Here is a 20,738-nt window from a genome sequence, read left to right as displayed (position 1 = left end):
CTGAGGTGAATTTAAGGTTAGGCTTTGTAGTGCACGTAGAGGTTTTATTGATATTTGGGGTCAAGCTAAAGTCTCCCTCGGTCGTGGAACAGGCTGACCAAGAGGATGTCTCCACACACAAAACTCCTGACTTTCTTTTTTTGTGAACACAAACTTCTCTCATATTTCTCACAGACTTTAAGAGGGAGAACGTTAGACATGTGATGCCTTTTTCAATTCTTCCGACCTGTGCACTTTAAGCTGTGAGCTCAGCACCACTGCACACTACCCCCACACACACACATGAAGAGAAGAGCTGCAGATGCAGTCACCACCACACGCTTCAACTGAGTAATGAGCCACGATGAGATGGTTTGTGTTCGCTAATACAAGAAAAAAACTGAAATATAATATCTCATAGTTTTTAGCACTAAAATGTTGCCGATATATTTGTGTCATTAAGACAGAGAATTTACTTTTCTTTATTGTGATGTAAAAACAAGAAATCGTCTTGTTGCAGTGGATATTGTTTTTTACATTTATAATTCTTTTTTTTTTTTTTTTTTTTTTACCAGGAAAAGTCGTATTCAGTTAGGTGAACATAAATACATGTTTTTTATTTTTTTTATTTTATAACTTCAGACAGACAGAAGCTAAAGTCGTCCAAGCGGGGCAGCTGGGTTCAAATCCCACCTCTGGCTTCTTTACTCTCTCTCTCTCTCTCTCTCTCTCTCTCTGATTTCTAACTCTATCTCCTCATAAAAAGCCCCAAAAAAACCTTAGCATCCAAAAAGTGCAACATGTACAACATCAAACCAATCTTTGAGCTGCACGACTGATTCTGAAGTCAGGCGACATAAAATCGCACACATGTAGGGCTTTAAGTGTTTATATTACACGAAGCTCATCTACTGTGAGAGTCACAACTTAAAGAACCACTCCTCATCAAGTTTAACCGTTTGTCTTGAGGCTTCGGTAGTATCGTTCCTACGCCGTCACTTCTTACAGTTTAATGTGACGTTTGATCTCAGTGAACAGCTTCAGTTTTCAAGTCTGCGTGGAAAAACCCCCCCCAGACTTCCAGAATCATTGTTCTCTTTTTGTATTTCTTCAACCCATTTTGAATTCAGTCCCATCAGCCTGTCTTCTGTTTCCATGTCCCGTCTTGTTTAAAGGAACTCAAACAAAAGTGAATGTGGTTGACTGTAATTAAAGACACTTTCTAATCCGACTCTGGTGTGCGGCTCTTCTTGTGAAGTAGCTCTTCTCCGCTTCACGTTTCTGAGCTTACTCCCACATTTCAAATGACCTATGACCTCTCTCATCACGCCTCCTCTCTGTTCTGTTTGTGTCTCCGCAGTTGAGTCCAGGCCTCATGAACACAGTGCTGAAGGGAACCTTCAATGTGACGCTCAGTAACCCTCTGAGCCCCTGCTGCTGTCCCCACTGTGTGGCCCCTGGCCCCGTCACGTCTCACAGGACCGTCCGCACCGTCCCACCCAATACCCACGTCACCTCGCACACCTCTTAGATCACTCTGTGGGTCAAAGGTCAGAAGGTGAGCAGGGGACGAGATCCAACTTCACAAAGATAATATGTTGGCTTGTTGTTAATCTCTCAAGTGTTACAGTAAGAAGCTTTATTATCATATGTTCATAACATAATGTTTTAGATGAACAGTGGTTATAAAAGGCTCACTGAAGAAGACCGAGCTCCTCCCACTTAATCTAATAAAACTGTAGAGGTTTAATTTTGTTAATATTTCTGATTTTCAGTTTTTTTCATTTATATTTATAAACACAACCTGAGTCAATACGCTACATCACAGCGATTCTGATCTAGAATAGTAAGTGACCCTTTGAACCTTTTGACCCCGAAAACCAGAAAGGGGGAATTGTAATTGGCTCATTAGATGGGATTTAATCTGTAAATAAAAATAAATCGGCTCCTCTTGTGTGTTAATAAGTATTACATATTTTATTCATTTTACGTCAGACAAACTATTTTTTAGATAGTATCTATCTATCTAAAAAAAAAACAAAAAAAAAACTTGAATTTCCCTCGGGATCAATAAAGTATCTATCTATCTATCTATCTATCTAAACACACAGTCAGTCACAGACAGCACAGATCTTGTCAAATGACTACAGAAAACAACATGAGTTACACATTTACAGATCATGAATCAGATATAATGTTAAAGATAAAGGTCGTCTTTATTATTCACATCGATTACATGTCTTTGTGACGACAGAGTGTCTCTGCACAACATCAACTGTGAAGATAATCTAAGAAGGGTTATCATATAGAGGATGCCCTTACTCTGTAATTTAGCACCGAGTCGTTTTATAGAAAAAACCTTAAATGTACCATTTGGTGATTCTTTACCCAGGAACAGCTAACAATGTTTGTTAAACCAAAAAACAAGTGCTTTAAAAACACTGTGTTGGGTTTTTATCTGGTTCCTGTTTCAGGCGGCAGGTTGGAAGTATTGCAAAGTTTAAAACCCACGATGCACCGAGCATCTGCAACTCACGGCTCCCTGACTCCTAAATGGAAATAATGACAAGCTTGACACTCTGATTCAGCTGTTTTGTGCATCAGCTCTCTCCGTAAATCAATAGCAATTAAAAAGCATTTAATATCAGTTTGGCCCGAGGTCCTGTGAATGCGACTTCATCTCGAAAAGGACTTTTATGGGGAGACGCTTTGTTGTCCTCGGGCAGCAATCAATAGATCAAATGTGACATTAAAAAGACAAGGATTAAAGAGCATGGGGAGATTTTTGCAGATGATGTTGGCTCAAAGGTTTTGACTTCATCACTCTTCTAACAAGGAGGCAGAAAAGGTGGCAGATGTGTTCAGCTTGATTACATCTCTGAGTCGGGGTGTTGCCATAGCTACACATCACATTCAATTAAAATAAACCAGACGGGTAAAACAAATGTGCTTAGAATTGTTAAAGATTTGTAGCCATGCATTATTGCTTTGAATGCATAAATAAAATGCATAAAATAATCAGCATGCATGTTTGTGTTTGTGCTGACGACCAGGGAAAGAGTTGTGAAAGTGAGAAGACTCATAACGTAGCTTTCCTTTTTTTTTCTTGGTTTTTTTTTGTGTACTTCTTGTTTTCCAATATGTTCATTCATCAAATCTACCTCCCTTTGTGTGTGTGTGTGTGTGTGTGTGTGTGTGTGTGTGTGTGTGTGGCACTGATTGGCTTTGATTAAGCCCAGGTGTGAGGAGCTCTTATAAACTCTCTGTGCTGACTCATTAGCTCACCTTCAGAGGGAGTGAGAGGCGCTCTCTCTGTGTGTCAACATAAACACCGGCGTGTGACAGTTTAAGTTGGGCTGCTGGTTTTGTTGTGACTCCTGTCTTCTGTCTTATCGAAGGTCTCCCTGGCAGCCTTTCATTTGCATTTCCTGGGTACTCTGGACTGTTTTGGGTTTTGAGTCAGCTGCCTGCCGGCTGTGGTTTAGTTTCATCATCTTTGGTGCATTATTTAGTATTTTTTGACTCTTTACAGTTTCATAGTGTTTTCCTCCTTTTCAAAACTTTTTTTTTTTTTTTTTTAAACTTTGAGACACCTCTGGGTCTGCATCTCAATCCACACATTGGTTTTCCCACGTGTCCTTTCGGCATCAACATGCTCCCCAACAAATCAAAGTACCAAACTTGGTTTTAAACTCAACACGCAGCGGCGACTCCTGAAGAGTAGCTCCAACATGACACATTTTTGGGTGCCATGTTTGGTTTCTTTGAATCACCTGCATGAGGAGTGGAGAGGCTCGACCGTCCAGACAACAGGAGGGAGACGGCTGTCTGGAGCCGTTCTAGAAGAAATCTCCTAAATGGTGTCTGTGTGTGAAACCTCACACTACACCCTGCCTAAACTCGAAATATACATACTGCATAATGCATACTAACCTGAGCCTTAGTATGTCTTTAACAAAGTAATCCATGAGCTGCCATCAAGCTAGCGTGACTGTTGGTCCGGAAATATAATTCAACAGCAATATGCAAACATTCATTAGTAATGTCATTCAAGTAATGGTGAAGGTTTATTTTTGTTCTTTTTATAGCTTTATTTAAAGACAGCACAGTGAACAGAATCAGGCAACTCAGGGAATATGTGAGAAAAAAAAGTCCACCTTCACTTTAATTTTATTTGATCGAACAGACTAATAATGTAATAGAGGCTACTTATTTAAAAACTTTAAGTGTGGACTCGCAAAAAAAAGGCTACAGGGTTAAACTCACTGGACGACTTTGCTTTTAAAGTGATCCACACACCTCTGAAATCATAAACTGCACCAAAGACCATGAGATATACGTCCCTAAAAAGCAATGAGGCTGATCTATGTGTCGGAGAGTCAAGCATGGAAGCTAACGGAACAGAGAGGAGGAAGCTGCTTGGAGAGAATTCATGTGAAAACAGCAGTGCAGGGAGTTCCTAACCTTGATCATCTTTCATCACAGGGTTAGAGACGGCTGGCTGGGGCGGGGTGATGCAGGTCGTTCAAAGTGTCGGCTGAGGCGCTTTTACTGGCCGTTACCAGCTGAGAGAGAAGATTTACGCTCCTCTCCTGATCACTCACCGTAAATCAGCCGTTCATGGCTGCGTGTGGATTCGTGTGTTCTCGGCCTTTTAGGACAAAATAAAAAATCGAGAAGTGTTAAAGAAGGCCGGACTTGTTATTTGGATGTTTTTTTTTTTTTCTCACCCCTGATTTGATGTAACCTTTCTCTTGAATTTCTTGCCTCCCCTTTACCTCCTGTGTAGACCCCTCCTTGTCCCGCTGTGTTCGAAATGTCTCTGCGAGCGTGCAGAGTAACGGGTTCGGCAGACTTTCCATGTCTCTGATTGTTCCTGTGGGCCTTTTAACCTAATGAGGTGTTTACCCCCTATCATTATTCAGCTGGGAGCACAGCAGAGGGGAAGGACACCGGGCGGGGGGGCGGGGGGGGGGAGAGATTCGGAGCAAATGGAAAGCTGAGAAGAAAAGTGAGGAAGAAATAAAGAGGCTTTTGGAGGATGGAGAAAAATAGCAGATTATATATGGTCGGAGGAAAGGATCAGGGAGTTGAAAGAGAGGCAGAGGAGGAGAGGGGAAGGGGAAAGAGCCGCGTGTTATTTATGCCTCCCTCGGCACTCGTCTTTACCTTTTTTCCCCCCACGAGCTGTTTTACATCGGCGATCTAATTAAATCAAATAAATCACAGTGCACACACACACACACACACACACACACACACACACACTAACACACAGAATGGGAGCCACACCATCCATCCCCTCCTGATTCTTGGATTGTGAACATCTCCTCCCTCCTCCAAGATTGAATAAATCTCGATTATGGTGCATTACACGGCACATCATTCATGTTGTTTATAGGTCTAAAATATGCAAACAGACCAGGGCCGTAAAAGTGATCGATGCTCAAATGGGCCCTTTCTCCTGTTCTCTGCTCGTCTCTCACGCAGCACCAAGCAGCGTCACTTACAAGAGTCTTGTGTGAGATGAAGACTTATTGTTCAGTGTCCTTACACTGTCCCCTCTTGATGGCTATTTTCATTGTCTTTGCAGGCATCAGACAGACTTTTTTTTTTTTTTTATAGCGTCATTCACTCACGCATGCTGTCTCTGCTGCTGAGCCATTATTAATTCTAATTAGCTGAAAAACCTTGAGCGCCGTCCCCGAGAGATCTCATGATAATTGTAAAATGGAGTTAAATTGATCCGTGTTTTTATTGGTCACAGCAGGAATCTGGCACAAGAAAAACAGCTGCTGAAGCTCGGCTGTGTTTCCAGGAAGTAACAGCTTCTCATTGGTAATTGTTGTTATCATGAATGCATGTGTTGTTCAGATGTGTGTGTGTGTTTTTTTTTGTTTTCAGATTCAATGATAAACAAACTTTTGGAGGCATGTTGACATTCAAAACTGAAAGTGAACAGGTGTACTGCTGATGTGCACAGATTGTTGCAGCACGAGGTGACAAAAAACGGTGCAAAAACAAAAACAGTAAGAATATGAAAATGAAGGCGTAGTAAAAAACAACAAATGAATTTTCTGTAAATAAATGAGCCCACAAGGCCGAAGAAAGACGACCAGAAGCCTCTGCTGTGGTCAAGTGACCGAAAGCTGTTTTCATTCACTTCCTTGTGTACAGGGCTCAACACTCTGGTTTGTAAATTTTTGTCATTTTTCACCTTTTTGTTTATTGCTGCAAAGGCTGACTGTCACCAACACATCCAATCACAATAAAGCATCTTCTCAGACCTGTATGGGGAAACACTGAGTGCTGTGCCGGTCGCAGCCTCTAGGATCAACAGTCTGATTGGTCGTTGGGCCTTTTCTTTCACAGGTTTAATCTTTTATCCTGCACATAACATGCAGACCAGCTTATGTTGCCATGGCGATCTACCCTGAGGTAACCCTGACTTTACCTCTCCTACCACACTCTTACCTGTGTGTGTGTGTTTTTTAGTTTATTGTGTGCTGTGTAAATGTACACTGTTGTTTTTCTCTGTGCCGTCACTAGTTGTTGACTGCTGTCAAACCGGCACTGCGCTGCGGAGAAGAATTTCCCATTCGGGAAAATAAAGTCTGAATCTAAAAGTTTAGTCCACTTATTCAGTCATATTTAAGTACTTGTGTGAAATGATGGACAGTTAAAAGACATTTTTCTGCAGCACTGTAAAGCCGAACAGTGCTACAAACTCAAAGCCATTTAGAAAATAAAAACCGAAAATAAAATAATTGATTGAACTGAAATTATGTTTTTTTTTTTACTTAAGTTATACTCAAAAATGTAATTTTCTACGACATGAACTTTTCGGGGTCCTCAGCGACACATCAGCCAAGTGTGACGTCGATCGGCTGAATGGGATAAGAAACACACAGCAAACAGATTTATAAAGAGATGCACGTAATTTCAAAGTGTTATATTGATGAGTCATCTGGAGATGATCGCTTCACGCTCGAACATACAGCTGGTTGAAAGCCAGATAAGCCGGTGTGTTTAATTAAAGGAGATGTACAGTAGTGCAGGAGAATCAATAGAGAGGTTAACAAGTGCTGACAAGGGCAGAACAGACAGCCAGGCTTCATTTAGATACAGTGAGAGAAAAGAGACCGGAGCAGTCTGAACTCATCCCTGTACTGAACCTTTTTACGCGTGGAGGACAGTCTCCTCCTTGATGTGGTGCTGTTGACGTGTTGTTGACGTGTTGTTGCACGATGGGAGCTTCATGTGTTGGAACTTGCAGATTTCAGTTTGAGGCTTTATTGAAAGAATTGTAATTAACATTTTAAATGTGCTGTTTGTTTAGGCACTGATTTAATGTCATTTAATAAGTGTTATTTTAATTGAGAAACAGTCATAAGGTCACCAGAGCACACTTTAATATGCAATCTTGTTTTGTTTGTGTTTTTTTTATTTCAATGACACAATTTACACGTCATCCTCGGCTAACAAAATTTATTCTCAAACTGCCGACGTCAATGGCCCAGTTCAGCCACGCCACTGGTTGCTTATTGAAATAACAACATGTGTAATCATTACATACTGTATACGAAACATTTTCAGATTCTACGTTGTGTAGCTGTTAAAGGGCCCATATTCTGCTCAGATGCTCTTTAGCGTGTTTTCCAGGTGTCTGTTTGCAAGAATTCAAATTCCGTGGAAACGCAGCTCCTCCTACCTCCTCCTATTAGCGTTAGCGTTAGCATTAGCCGCATTAGCCGCGGCATTAGCCGCATGAAACTCTTGGTCCCTTTAGCCCCACTTGTTGAAAATGTGTGGAGTGACATCACAAGGCAAAGAAAACTGTTTCTTTTTCTTTCTTTTTTTGTTTTGCTGATGAGGAAAAGAGAACCTGTTAGCTTCCTAAACTGCACTTATTTTGCCTGATTTAAGAGTAATTAAAATGTTGGCTATGTTTTACCGATGAGAGAAAATAAAACTAAATCACACTAAAAGCTTTTTAGTGTGATTTAATATATTTTCAATAACACATCCATGAAACAAAATGGCCGGTTTATCTATTCAAGATAAATGAGGATATGTAGGTGATGCAGAAATGGTGATTAAAAAATGGTCAGGGATGTTAATTTATGCACAAGTTCTTCTCTCACTTGTTGAAAGTCTCCTTCAGCTCATCTTGATTCTTTCTGCTGGTCATAGTTATTTCCTCAAGGACATTTTGATACCTTTCCTCCTGCTCCGAGTTCTTAATCCTTTGCTTTGTGAGCGTGTCTTCTTTGTGAGGATGGTGTCTGTCTTTTCTTTCATGTGCTTTGAGCGTGTCTCCTGTGGTCTCCAGCATAGCTGTGCTCCTGATCACTGTTCTGTGATTTTGTACAGTATAAAAGCTTTAATTCCTGGAAGTGTTCATTTGCTTTTGGATGGTGCATGTCTATGCACCACCATATTAAAAGAGCTGGGGATCAATGTTGCAGAGGAGGAAACAGAGGGTGGTGACGCAGGGCAGCTGGACCACAGTGACAGGACGGAGGGAGAAGAAGAGACAAAGCAGGACATGCATGAAGCTTCAAATGAAACGTCCGGGTGCTTTTCATTGTTGCATCTTGTGGTGTCAGCCAGGGAAGAAAAAATATGGCGGCACTGTGAAGATGCTTAGGTACTGATGTCTTGGCGGATCGAGTCTAGAGACCTGTCACGCACGCTCTCGAGCTTGTTCGTCCAGATGGCCAGAGTGCAGAGAGGTTATGGGAGTTGTGCGAACGGTCCATCAACATGCTTGTTGTTCTTTCTGATGTGCTCTCGTCTTGTTCTAATATCTTGTCCATGCTGTCCTTACTGTTTAACCTCTGATGCGATTTGCGGTCAGTATATTTCAGTCTTTCTGGACGTTTGTGTCGCGGAGCGGAGCAGGTTTTGAGGTGTCTTAAGTTTAAACTAAATGCATTCGTCAAATATGACACATTGGTTTACTTTTGACTGAAGAACCGCTGTAATTCTGTAACCTGTTCCTTGTGTACAGTAGAGCGTGTGTTCATCTCTTCATGACTAATTGAATGTATGATAGGTTGAGTTTGATCGAATGTCCAAAAAGAGAGAGGAAACCAGGAATACTGGCATCCTTTGTTTTTGTCTCCTGCAGACACACTGCCTTAATGTGTTTTTCTGTTTGTAACCACTCTGACAAACGCACACTGCAGGCTTCATCCCTGTGTGTGTGTGTGTGTGTGTTTGTTGTTGTGACATATTGAAGCCATCCCTAAGCTCTGCTCGCTCCAGTGCAGCGCAGGCCTCGGGGCCACTCATCTATCTTCCCGCTCTTCGCTGTTGGGCACAGCTACGGTGATCCTGATTGGCAGTCATTACTGAACCCCGGTGGGAGGACACGCCTCATTGGTTCGGAGCAGATTTTAGGGCGGGTAGGAATGAAAGGATAAAGAAGTGTGTGTGTGTGTGTGTGCACTGATGTGCGTTTTATTGATGAGCGGTTACGCTTTACTCCAGCTACTGCCACTTTGGTTTGATTCATTGACATGCAGAGATGTTTGCAGCTCTGACGCAGGAACACATGTTCTCACAAACACACGCACAGTCACAGGTTGAATACAATGTCTGAGTCGGGCTCTGCACTTCATTGACTGTAAATGATCACGGACAACATGTCTCTGTCACCTTCACTCACACTGCTCACAGACTGCACTGGTGACATCATCTGGGGCCAAGGCGTGCATCAGGAGCTGTGCAGCGTCTCCAGCTTGTGGACTGAACACAGCACTCTCTACTCAATACAGCAGGCTTTTACATGACTGACATGAAGCTGCTGATGGTCACCACGTGCAGCCACAACACTGCCATGATAAATACAGACACGGTCAGATGAAACGCAGGTAAGTCGAAGCATCGTTTGAAACAAAACAACATTTCTGAAACTGTTTGAACATGGGATCAGTCTGCGGCTCGCGTGCAGCCTGAAACCGTCTGAGGTGATCCAGACGCTTTACCACTAATGTTGATGCAATCACTTTAAGGTCAAGTGAGCTATCACACCTGCAGATTGGCTTTGGGTCAAATGAGTGGTAGAAAAACAAACTATTTTGTAATAACTGTGATATTGCACATCTCGTGTGTTTCTCATATTGTGCAGGACTCCTTCTGAGTTAACTGTGTGTTGTTTGGTTACATGGTTTTGAAGTTCTGTATGTTCCTCCTGTGTGTGTGAGGTGTGTGTGTGTGTGTGTGTGTGTGTGTGGTCTGGGCGTGCCTCTCTTCATGCCTTTTTAAGCAGTAAGGCACTTTAAATGGAAATGTACTTGACATTTAGGAGGAGATGTAATCAGTGCCCATTAGAAAGCAGCTGATTTCCTCCTCAGAGCTCCCTCCATGTCCTCTCTCTCTCTCTCTCTCTCTCTCTCTCTCTGCCGGCTCCTATCATCTCTCCATCCTACAACACTATATCATTTCTTTTTCGCACTTTTGATTTATCTCTATTTCTTCCACATCGTGCTGCCTGGCCTCTCTCTCTCTCTCTCTCTCTCTCTCTCTCCCTTTCAATCTAATTTACCTGTGCTCCCTCTTCCCCCCCCCTCCCTGTCTTTTCTCATCAGGCCATTGTAGTTCAAGAATAGATGTCTGATTTCATTTCCACATTCTGCTGCGTTCATCTCGCTGTCATTATCTGGGCTCATTCTCAGACAGATAGCAGGAGCGGTGTATTGGGGCAAATCATGCAAAGTAGTAAATCACAGCAGAGACGGCGTGTGTTTGTAAAGTTTGAGATGTGCAGCACGACAAGTTACAAACAAAATTCTCATGATTATAATAACTGCTGCTCCTTGGACTGCTGACATCATTGTAAAATAAAAAAACGAGAGGTAGCTGATGAAAAGAGGAATATTTCTGGATGATGAGGCTCATTTTGATTTTGTTTTGTGGAAAAAGTTACAGATACAGCAGCTCAGGGATTTCCATTCATTTGACCATTTTAAAAGGTTTCAGGTTGTTGCAGAATTGTTGGTTACTGCAGAGTCTTCTTCACCTATTTACTGTGAAACTTTAATATAAACATGCCCACACGTCTGCACCTACTGATTGTGTTCATGATTAATCTTGCACTAAACCTGGAGATCTGCTCTATTAGCCGACAGTGAAAACACACTGGCAGTTTTCACAGGACGCGTGTGCACTGCGTTCCCTCAGCGTCACGCACTCTATCCGTTCCAGATAGTAGGCTCTATGTTATGGAACCCGCTGAAAGCATGCAACCCTGACAGGAAGCCAAGAAAAGAGAAGGCGTCGTTGTATCACGTCAATGTAAAAATAACTCCTGATTGTGTATCCCAGCAATTCATCAACATGGAGTCAAAACAGGCACCGCATGAAGAGCTCATCAACCTCCAGAAGACAAAGTTTATTCTCGTGCTGTCAGGCCATTAAAAAAATTAATCTAATTAATTAGAGGATTTGTAATTAATTAATCTAATTAATCTCATTTTAATCTCATGTCTGTTTAAGATTGGGCCAAGTTTGAAATGAAAATTTCTTGCGGTCTGTAGTTTCTGGGTGAAATTTACGTTGAATTTTCTTATTCAAGAGTGCTATAATTAATCTTGTGTCATTTTTTATAACGCGTTAATTTGTGGTCTAATTAATTAATCTAATTAACGCGTTAAAGTGACAGCTCGAGTTTATTCCCCTATGAGCTTAATGAAGTCCGGCTGCTCAAGCCTCAGAAACAGACCCAGTAGGGTCGTAAATGTGCCAGTTTAAAAAGCCTCTGAGTCATTTGTTATCGAACAATGGGACGAAACAGCAACAAGATACACACGACATTGTTTTAGAAAGTGAGTCGCTGTGCTACATTTTTTGTTTTCTGGATTTACATGTCTGTTTAATCTGCAGGAGAATTATTCACTCACTCGTTTTCTCGTTTAGTTATTTAGGATAAAATATTCAGAAAGTTCATATTTGTATCTTCAGTGTCAGTCTAACGGTCCGAAGCCCAGGAGAAACTTCAACCACTTAACAGTAAAAAAAAAAAAAAGATGCCAAATGTCACATTGAAGAGGCGGCGTCTGTGGCCCAGTTATTCAAAAAGTATTGAAGGAAAAGGATGCTGCAGGTTGTCTCGTCCCCCCCTCTGCTCTGTCTGTTTTGTTTCTTCATCAGGAGGCTGTTGTTTTAAGAATAGAGGTCTGATTTCATTTGCACTCACTGTTCCTCTCACACTTGTTATCAAAGCATCCTGTCGAACAGATTGTACCAGGATCGTGTTGCGACAACAAAGAACACCATCCTCCTGATTAGCATTTTACTGATTAGTGTTTGCTGCAAAGGCTCTAATAAACCTCTCACCTGATTCTCCCCTGAATTAAAACCAACGTCTGTGCTCTCCCCGCTGGAACAAAACACACGTAAATATAAAAATTTTAATAAATGTGGAAAAAGTCAACGTCAAATATTTAACATCTCAGTGTGTGTGTGCGTGAATTTTGAAGGTTAGCTTACCTAGGGTTCAACTGCCACTGTCATCCTCATTCTTCCAGACTCCTTCAGGTCGTGTCGGTGATAGACTGGAAATCTTGAGAGTGAAAACGAGTTCGGTGCAGGTTCACACTACAAAACAACAAACAACACTCGCTCTATATTTGCAGAGGGATGCGCTGAAGAGAGGTCTGAATAATAGAAAGGGGAAGAACAGGTGGAAAATAAATCGTATTTATTAATGATGCACAGCTGCGAGGACTCCTCCGCGTGTGCAGAAACACGGTTTGATTTCAGATCGCAGGGTGAGAGAGAAGACAGAATATGAGTCGGAGGAATCAGAGAGGGCAGATGCACGAGAGGAAAGGACAGAGAAAAATATTAAACTATCTTCAAGGACGGGTCAGACCACATCAGACGGTGAAGAGGAGGAAAAGCATGCTTTTGTAGCTGGTCAGTGGATAACAGGGCTTCCTGAACAAAACATCTATATTTATTATTTCACTTCTATGTCCATCCTTTGGAGACATAGCGTCCAGAAGTCGCTCTAATGTCATTTTGAAAAGCTTGGGGCAGATTGTCAGATAATAACGTTTCCCCGGGAACACAAACAGAGGTATGTATTTGGAGAGAAATATGAAGTTAATCCATTTCTCTGATCCTCCATGTGGAATTGATGGACAGAGATGGCACGATGGGCTCTAAGGCAGCGAACACGCTGAAGGTCAAGTGGATTTCATTATTTCAAACCAAAGCAATGCACAAGGTGTGATTTTCTTTTTTCTCTTCCTCTGTGATTATTTCATTTCAGCTGTCAGCAATCAGGATTACACTTGTATATTACCCGTGTGGAAGTGTTTGTGCTCGTGCAATCACGTGTGAGGTTGATTTCAGGATTAGGAGTGAATGAACTCCGTCTCCGTGGCCGACATTGTAAAGCCACAAATACGAGGCGCCTCGGAATTGACAGCGGTGTCTCAAAAGTGTGTCTTCAAAATCCTGATTTCGGCTCTTTGTTTTTCTTTCATTCAGTATGTGAAACTCCTGTGGTGCCGCCCAGTGATTTTCGGCTGCTCTTGTAAAGGAGATGAGAGGAATACTGAAGTTTTTGACTCTGTGAGGGAAAAATACAGAACAAAAAAACAAGAAAAAAAGAATTATATTGCAAGAACGAGGAAAAGCAAAGTTCTTGTCAGTCTCTTGGTGGTCATGTTGGCTACTTATGGTCAGTGAAATCAGCCTAAATAACTATCACTTTGCTCAGTATAAATATAGCAAATGTTCAATAAAAGTTTGAAAGATTTAAACCTGTAATTGCACCAAGCAAACACTCGTAAAGGTTATACTGCGTTTTGACCGCTATAGTTGCCACCCGACGTCAAAGAGAAGAAGAAAAAGAGCACACAGTAAATCATGTTGCAGGGATGTACAGTAGGTTGGCAGGGTTAAAGATGTTCGGAGCAGAATGTCAACACAGCTGAAACAGTGACACTGAAGGAAACACGCAAAGCAGGGAGAAACATCGCCGACATGAAAAGTCACCCAGCTGAGGCCGCTCGATGGCAGACACAGCGCTCTTACTTTTTACTGGAGCAAAGAGGATGTGGATACAGGACTGATGAGGGGGGGGGGGGGGTGGGGGGACATAACAGATGAAGCTGTGTTAAACTGAAGTTTTCTCTTTAAATCAGGTTAAAAATGATCCACTGATGCTAAACAGAGGTGTTTACGACGTGTGTTTTTTCTCTCATGTAATTAAAAACGTGTTTTTCCTGCAGAGGCTTTGAGTAAGAAAAAAAAAGGAGAAATCCAATATTTGCATAAAATACTCGAAATGAACATAAAAGCAAATTTATTAGTGGGCAGAAACACAAACACATGTTAAAGCTTCAAAATTGATTTCATGTGAAGATTTCAACTTTTATTACAACTGCAGTCGTCACATAGCCGGCCATATTTATTCCACTAACAAGACAGAGTATTGACTGAGTATTGGCAGCTCGTATATCATCACTGCGACCATCGGGAGCGTGTGTGTGTGTGTGTGTGTGTGTGTGTGTGTGTGTGTGTGTGTGTGTGTTGCAGTATGCTGTTCTGTTTCCTCCTGTGTAATGTGCATGAATTCACATTGAGGTGTTTCTAGTAAGGACAAATGTATCGACGTATCTGCTGAGTCCACGTGATGTTCTCTCAGTCAAATAAACACAAACGTTAACTTCTGATCTTCATTAAACACCTGTCAGTTACAGTAACTTGTAGCACCTGTGTTTAGTGTTATGAAGTTCAGTGAAGTCACTCCTATCAGACCTGGGCTCTGATCGGAGTACGCTTGATCCCATAGTCAGGCTCATTTGATCAGTGCTGCACCCGAGTCCTCTTGAAGAGATGTGAACTCATCTGTTGCTCAGACAAGAAAGTGGACTGTTTGGATGTTATTCTAAAGTCTCCTTGGATGTTGTATGGGTGCCTCGTGGGCCCAATTCGTCCTGTCAGCTGCATCGTAGATGTCGATGTACAGTAAGGGGGAGATTTGTTTTTGGCGTTAAAAAAAACAAACATCCAGTGAGCAGAATGGTTGCTTCTTTTTCCTTCTACTTTCTATGTGCATACGGCCACCTGCTGTATCGGACTGTGGACGCAAGTCAACTTGGGTACGGACGATGTTTTAGTAATGTGAACGCGGGAGCAGCACCCTCCGTCTCCTGCATGAGGATACGGCTAACAGTATTTAAACCTCAGTGAGCTACAGGCGGGACAGACAGGACTCTGCTTCATCTGCCCGCTTCACAAAAGGAAATACATTTTGAAATGTAAATTATGGAAACCAAGGTTTTTTTTTTTCTCCATCTCTCATCAGATTTGTTAACGCTATAAATTAAAGGGAGGTCTGATCTGTTTACACAGCTCCATAGACCAGCACAGCACTCTTCAGTGAATGCACATGTTTTGACCTTTGTCCCAAATCAAAGGGAGGCTCATGTCAGAGGTTGAAGTAAATAAAAGCCTGGGTTATTAAATGAAGTTTTCCTGCTGTATAAGCTGCAGCTGTTAACCAGAACTTGTCTGTAACTGGATCATAAAACTACCATTTGGCTCGTTCTGGCATCCGAGTTGCTGGCACCCCAGCAGCTCTCATTAGTCATGTTGCCGGGGCAGCGCACACTTTCAGCTGATATTCACTTATTCCAAGAAGCAAAACTGGGATCATCGGAGACTCAGAGGCACGGACGCTTGCCCTGCTCCAACTCTGCCTTAGACAGGAGCCGTATTCATACAGTGCAGCTTTTCACCATGAACAGTCCTTAGCAACATGTTAGTGTGTCTCTGCAACTCTTTTTACCGTTTATTTATTTTTTATATTTAAAACAAACTCTCACAGTGAAGTGCTATAAATCCTTGTTTCTTCACATTGCGCCAAAATATATATAAATATTTTTGAGTCAATTTCTCCGTCTGTCTCTCGAGCTCTTGCTGTCACTGGTTGATTATACATGTCAAGTTTGGTCAATCAGAGAAAGAGGAAGAAGAGCAGAAGAGAGGAGGTAGCCTTGGACCAGCGAGTCATTCGGCTGTGTGTGCGTGTCAAAACGTTTTGTCTGTCGAAAAAATGAAGCCAATGCGGAAGTTGCAAAATCCTGCAGTTCATCTAGTGTCCACTTGAGGCTGGCTCCAGGAACACAGGAAGTCACATACACACCTGCAGGCAAAAAACCCCCCCAGCATAAATGAACCAATATGCACAGCCTGGTACAAAACATAAAATAGGTCTGATTAGATGTTAAATGTTGCTTATTACTTTTTAAAGACAAAAGCAAGCACAAAGTAAGTCCTTCCATCGTTCTGTTTTGGGACTGTAAATTATTCCCAGATATCAATCTGATTGCTGTTACTTTATTTACTTTTCATTTCCAACATCTACAACATGGGTAGATTCTTCCAGCAATAAAAAAAATATCGACTTATCGCCAAAACAGATGGCATTTCTTAAGCGTCTCTCATGTGGCCTTTTAAAAGTTGTTCACACTTATGAACTTTTCCTTTACACATACATACTCTAATAGTTTGTTATGGGAATATGAATTGTCTCCCTTCATACTGAAGTGCATGTTTGAGTTTTGTAAGAGAAAATGAGAAAGTGACAGTCCTAATTTGTTTACTAAAAAGCCTTCCAGCACTTTGGAGTTGGAAATCTTTTATCATGAAGCAGCAGCAGCTGTGGGAAGAGTCTGCTTTGCATTAACAGCATCATAACAGAGCAGTTAATTAGAGTCAGACCAAACAGTGACGCTGCAGTCTGAAGCCGAACACAACAACAGGAATAACCTGGTGCTGCAACGTAAGCATGTCCAGATCAAGCCACAGCTCTTCTCTACAGATTTTCTAGATAAAAATCCAATTTAATATGGAAATATTTTCATTTGCATTGAAGAGTTGTGTAAACCAATCACGCGTCAGCGGGCTGCGGTCTATGAAGGCGAACACAGTCTCATCCAGAGAAAAGAGCAGACGGAGCAGCCTGGCTTTAAATGCTGAGGCACTCTGAAGACGATTGATTTGTCTCTGTCAACAGATATCTGCATGCAAGTTGATTGATTTCTTTCACTTTGAACGTGTAAAAAAAAAAAAAAAGAAAGCGAAAGAAAATGTCCACGGCCTGCACGCCGGAGCTGAACGCGTCTTCTCTTCTCCTTTCGTTTGTTTCCACTGCACGTGCCGCTTGACGACGCGTCAAGCTGAACAGTGCTGATCAGGAAGTCAGACAAAGGGAACGCACAGAGCACCCGGCTACGATTAAAGCAACAAGCCAATAGACATCGACTCTAAATGATATTCCATCCCTCCATCATGCACCGACAGAGGCGCCAAATGAGCAGCAAATCGACATCTGAAAGTCAAAGTCACCTGTAGTTTGCAGGTTTTTCCCTCTTTATTCCAGTGAGATCTTGTAGTTTTTATGTGACCTTCTGGACCCTGGCTGCTCGTGGCTTCACGCGGCGGACCGTCGGCCGAGTTAGTTTTTGCTGAACAGCCACTTGACAGTTGTAAATAGTTTTCATCCTCCGAGGCACACATTTATTGAGCCTCTTCAGAATAACAGATTTGGTGGCTGTTTCTCCAAGATGTGCTCAGTAATTATGCCATTATTCAAGGCACAATAGCATTCCTTTAAATACGGGCGGCGCTCGGGCAGCATTCACTGATGGAAAGGTTGTGATTAGAGAGAAGAACAACGTGATGTTCTTCATTAGAGCAGACAGTTTTGTTTTTCGCTCTAAAAGCTCATGCGTCACGAGATGGAGAGGAAGATAATGAGATCGGAGGGGGTGGAGGAAAGAAAGAGCTTTTACCAGAAGCCCGAGAAGAATGATCAGAAATGAAAAGTGAGCGAGAGGCTGACGGTAAAAGAAGAAGGAGACCAACTTCTTCTTATTTGTCAGCTCATCTGTCGAGATTTCTTGTTAAGCACAAAGAACACCGAAAAACAGGGATCTGCTGCTTCTTTCTTTATTGCGACTTGCGGGTCCAATTAATCAGCCTAATGCATTTAACCAATTATGCTAGATTTGATCTGGCCGCAGGGCTAATTCAATAGAGATCCCTGGTGATTTACGAAGGCCACTTCATTGTTGTGCAGGGTCGGGAGGTCCAACGTCCTGATGGTAGACGACTGAGAGGATCTCAGGAGACAACAAGAAAAACATTCTTATCTGAAACTTTGAACGTTAAATACATTTCAACAATCACAGTTTATTCCAGTACTTTTATTCTTCTTTATAATTTCTAAGTCGATTCAAGTAAAGACAAAATTATAATTATGCAGAGACAGAGGAAATAACTGTGGGCAAAAACACGGGTAAATTAGAGTTATGGTTTACAGAATACTGTTCCGAGGTCTCAGTGTTTTGAGGTCTTAATTTGGATTATTGTACATTTAATTTAACACAGTTTACTCAGAATGAATTTGGACCGTCACTACCTACATTCATTATTTGTCTTTCTATCTGCTCAGTGTCAAAGTCTTGGACTTGGATCTAAAACGTTTCATGTGAAACTTCTTCATTTTCCACTAAGTTCAGTTGACTTTGATTTGCCTGGATGACTGAGAACTTAGACTCTTTCTGTCTTTCTGTCTTTCTTTCTTCCTTCCTTCCTTCCTTCCTTCCTTCCTTCCTTTCTTTCTTTCTTACTTTCTTTCATTCTTTCTTTCTTTCTTTCCTTCCTTCTTTCTTTCTATTATCTCTGTTTCTGCTCATCCTTTGCCTGGCTAATGCACCCTCTCCTCTCATCTTTAACACACTCTCCAACACTTTAAGTACACACACGCACACACGCACACACACACTCATACACCATTCAGTTCCGCCAGCTTGTCGAGGTGTGACTGATTGATTACTACCCAGAAGGCTTGGCTCTGTTGATGTCAGAAACAGGACAGGTAGCCCAGACCACGGGGGGGCACACACAAGATTGATGTCTTTCTCTTTCATCCCCCCTCCTTTTCCATTTCAATCTCCATCCAAGACACAAACGTCCCAACACACACTCATTGACTCCCACTGATCAATGTGGGGCTTTCTTCTACTTAAATATAGCTCAAATGATTGTTTTGCAGTTGTCTTTTTAACCGTCTGTTTAGTGTGGGAATGTTGTCCCATTATTTCCCCTCGCTGTTCTGTATAAAATGTTTAAACCCAACCAGTGGTTAATGTTGTTCCTCCACGGCACAATCCATGTTTTTATGGAAAAACACGACCGTGGAGCACTTGATTAAAACACGTGACTCTGTTACTGGCACCATGCTCGCTAAATACACAAACAGAGGCAAGGTAATATTCTGAATATTGATGCTTGGTTTATAATGTTTCTCTGTCAACAGAAGCACATCCTGTCTTATTCAGCCCACTGATGAGTTTGGTCTAAAACACACCAGGAGTGAATCTGATGCTCCCGTGTTTTTCTTGCGTCGTGTCCTTGCCTTGTCCTTTATTCTGCTTCTTTTGAGGTCCCTCTTAGCTTAAGATTTTAGCTTAACCAAGCAAATTCTCATAGCAGCCAGTTATCCATATGTTCACAGCCCAGGGGGGCTGAGTGCAGCCCAATGCTAGGTTAGAGGAGAGGAGAGGTTTTTAAAGGGGTACCATCATATCATCTATATGCCTCACTGTCTCTCCTCCTCTCCCTCTTTCTAGCCCAGCTCTACAGGAGGCATTAATGATCTGATGTGGGACCTGCCCTTTAGTACCCCAACCAGCTGTAACACAGCATTTGCAATAATAATAGCTGATGTTGGACCACCCATTGTTCACCCCCGACCAGCTGTTTTCTGGCACTTTGAATTTAATGATCTGACCAGGGAAATGACCCTTTGGTACTTTGACCAGTTGTCTGTTTCAGCTCTACCTCTCAAACCACCAACTGTGAAGAAGCCAAATTCCATCAGACTGGCAGGTGGAGGAGAGCACCTGGAAAGAGCGGAAACAGGCCGGGCAGGAGGAAGTTTAAGGGACGGAAACATTACTGCTACAAAGACCTTCATTAAACGATTCTCCTTCTGATACCAGAACCAATAGTGCAACTATTTTAAGTGTCCATTGGCTCTTTAAGCCTATAATTCAACACTTCTACAAATCACTTAGCAGACACTTTTATCCAAAGCGACGTACATCAGAGAGTAAGTAGCAAGGATCTAGAAAAGACGAAACAACGTTAGTAACAGGAAGTGACCAGAGGCAAAGCACAACATTGAAGGCTGTTCATGTGAGTTCTGATCAGTATAGAAACCATCTTAAAAACTCCATTACCACCACCATCATCATCATCATCATCAATGCTATAAAAACCATCATCATCACCATTAAGGTCAGAGGTATTCTTGAAAGGGTCTTTAACTTTTCCTGGAGGTGCCAAAGGGACTCTGCAGATCAAATTGAGTTTGGAAGTTCGCTCCACCGTAACCCTGCAATTCCCGATCCTCAAAGGAAATATGCCATCAACTCAGTTTACTTTTTTTTGGCACAATGGACAGTTTTCCATCATGTCCCGTGTTTCATAATTCTACAGACACATTTTTTTTCCCAGCTGATTCTTGATGTGTAGGTGTAAAGTAGTCACATGCAATGTCAAGTTAGACAAACACACAATGCTGAACTTTTTACTTGATGGCAAAGAAAAACTTCTCAGTGAAAAGCCTTTTAAAGGCTCAAACACTGCTCTCTTTGATCAGAGCGCTGAGCCAGCCGATATCCAGCATCGTCTCTCGACTCTTGTTGAGTCAGGACCAGAAGTAC

At 42.0% G+C, this 20,738-nt stretch overlaps 1 protein-coding gene across 4 annotated transcripts in view; it reads left to right on the top strand.

Annotated features, from left to right (window-relative positions):
• The window catches only part of stpg2 (sperm-tail PG-rich repeat containing 2), a 67,861-nt gene extending 47,876 nt beyond the window's left edge, over positions 1–19,985 (top strand). The window contains exons 13-14 of one of the 4 annotated variants that reach the window (XM_079350900.1): positions 1,340–1,537; positions 19,833–19,985. In XM_079350900.1, coding sequence (XP_079207026.1) covers positions 1,340–1,510 — 171 coding nt within the window. In that variant the 3' untranslated portion in view covers positions 1,511–1,537; positions 19,833–19,985. Of the gene's footprint in view, positions 1–1,339; positions 1,731–2,453; positions 2,973–19,832 lie in introns of those variants that run through there. The other 3 variants (XM_079350901.1, XM_079350902.1, XM_079350899.1) reach the window with 3 other exon arrangements.
• The last annotated feature ends 753 nt before the right edge of the window (positions 19,986–20,738 follow it).

Source organism: Symphodus melops, assembly GCF_947650265.1.
Source record: "Symphodus melops genome assembly, chromosome: 1".
NCBI lineage: Eukaryota > Metazoa > Chordata > Actinopteri > Labriformes > Labridae > Symphodus > Symphodus melops.
This window is presented reverse-complemented; position numbering and strand designations above follow the sequence as displayed.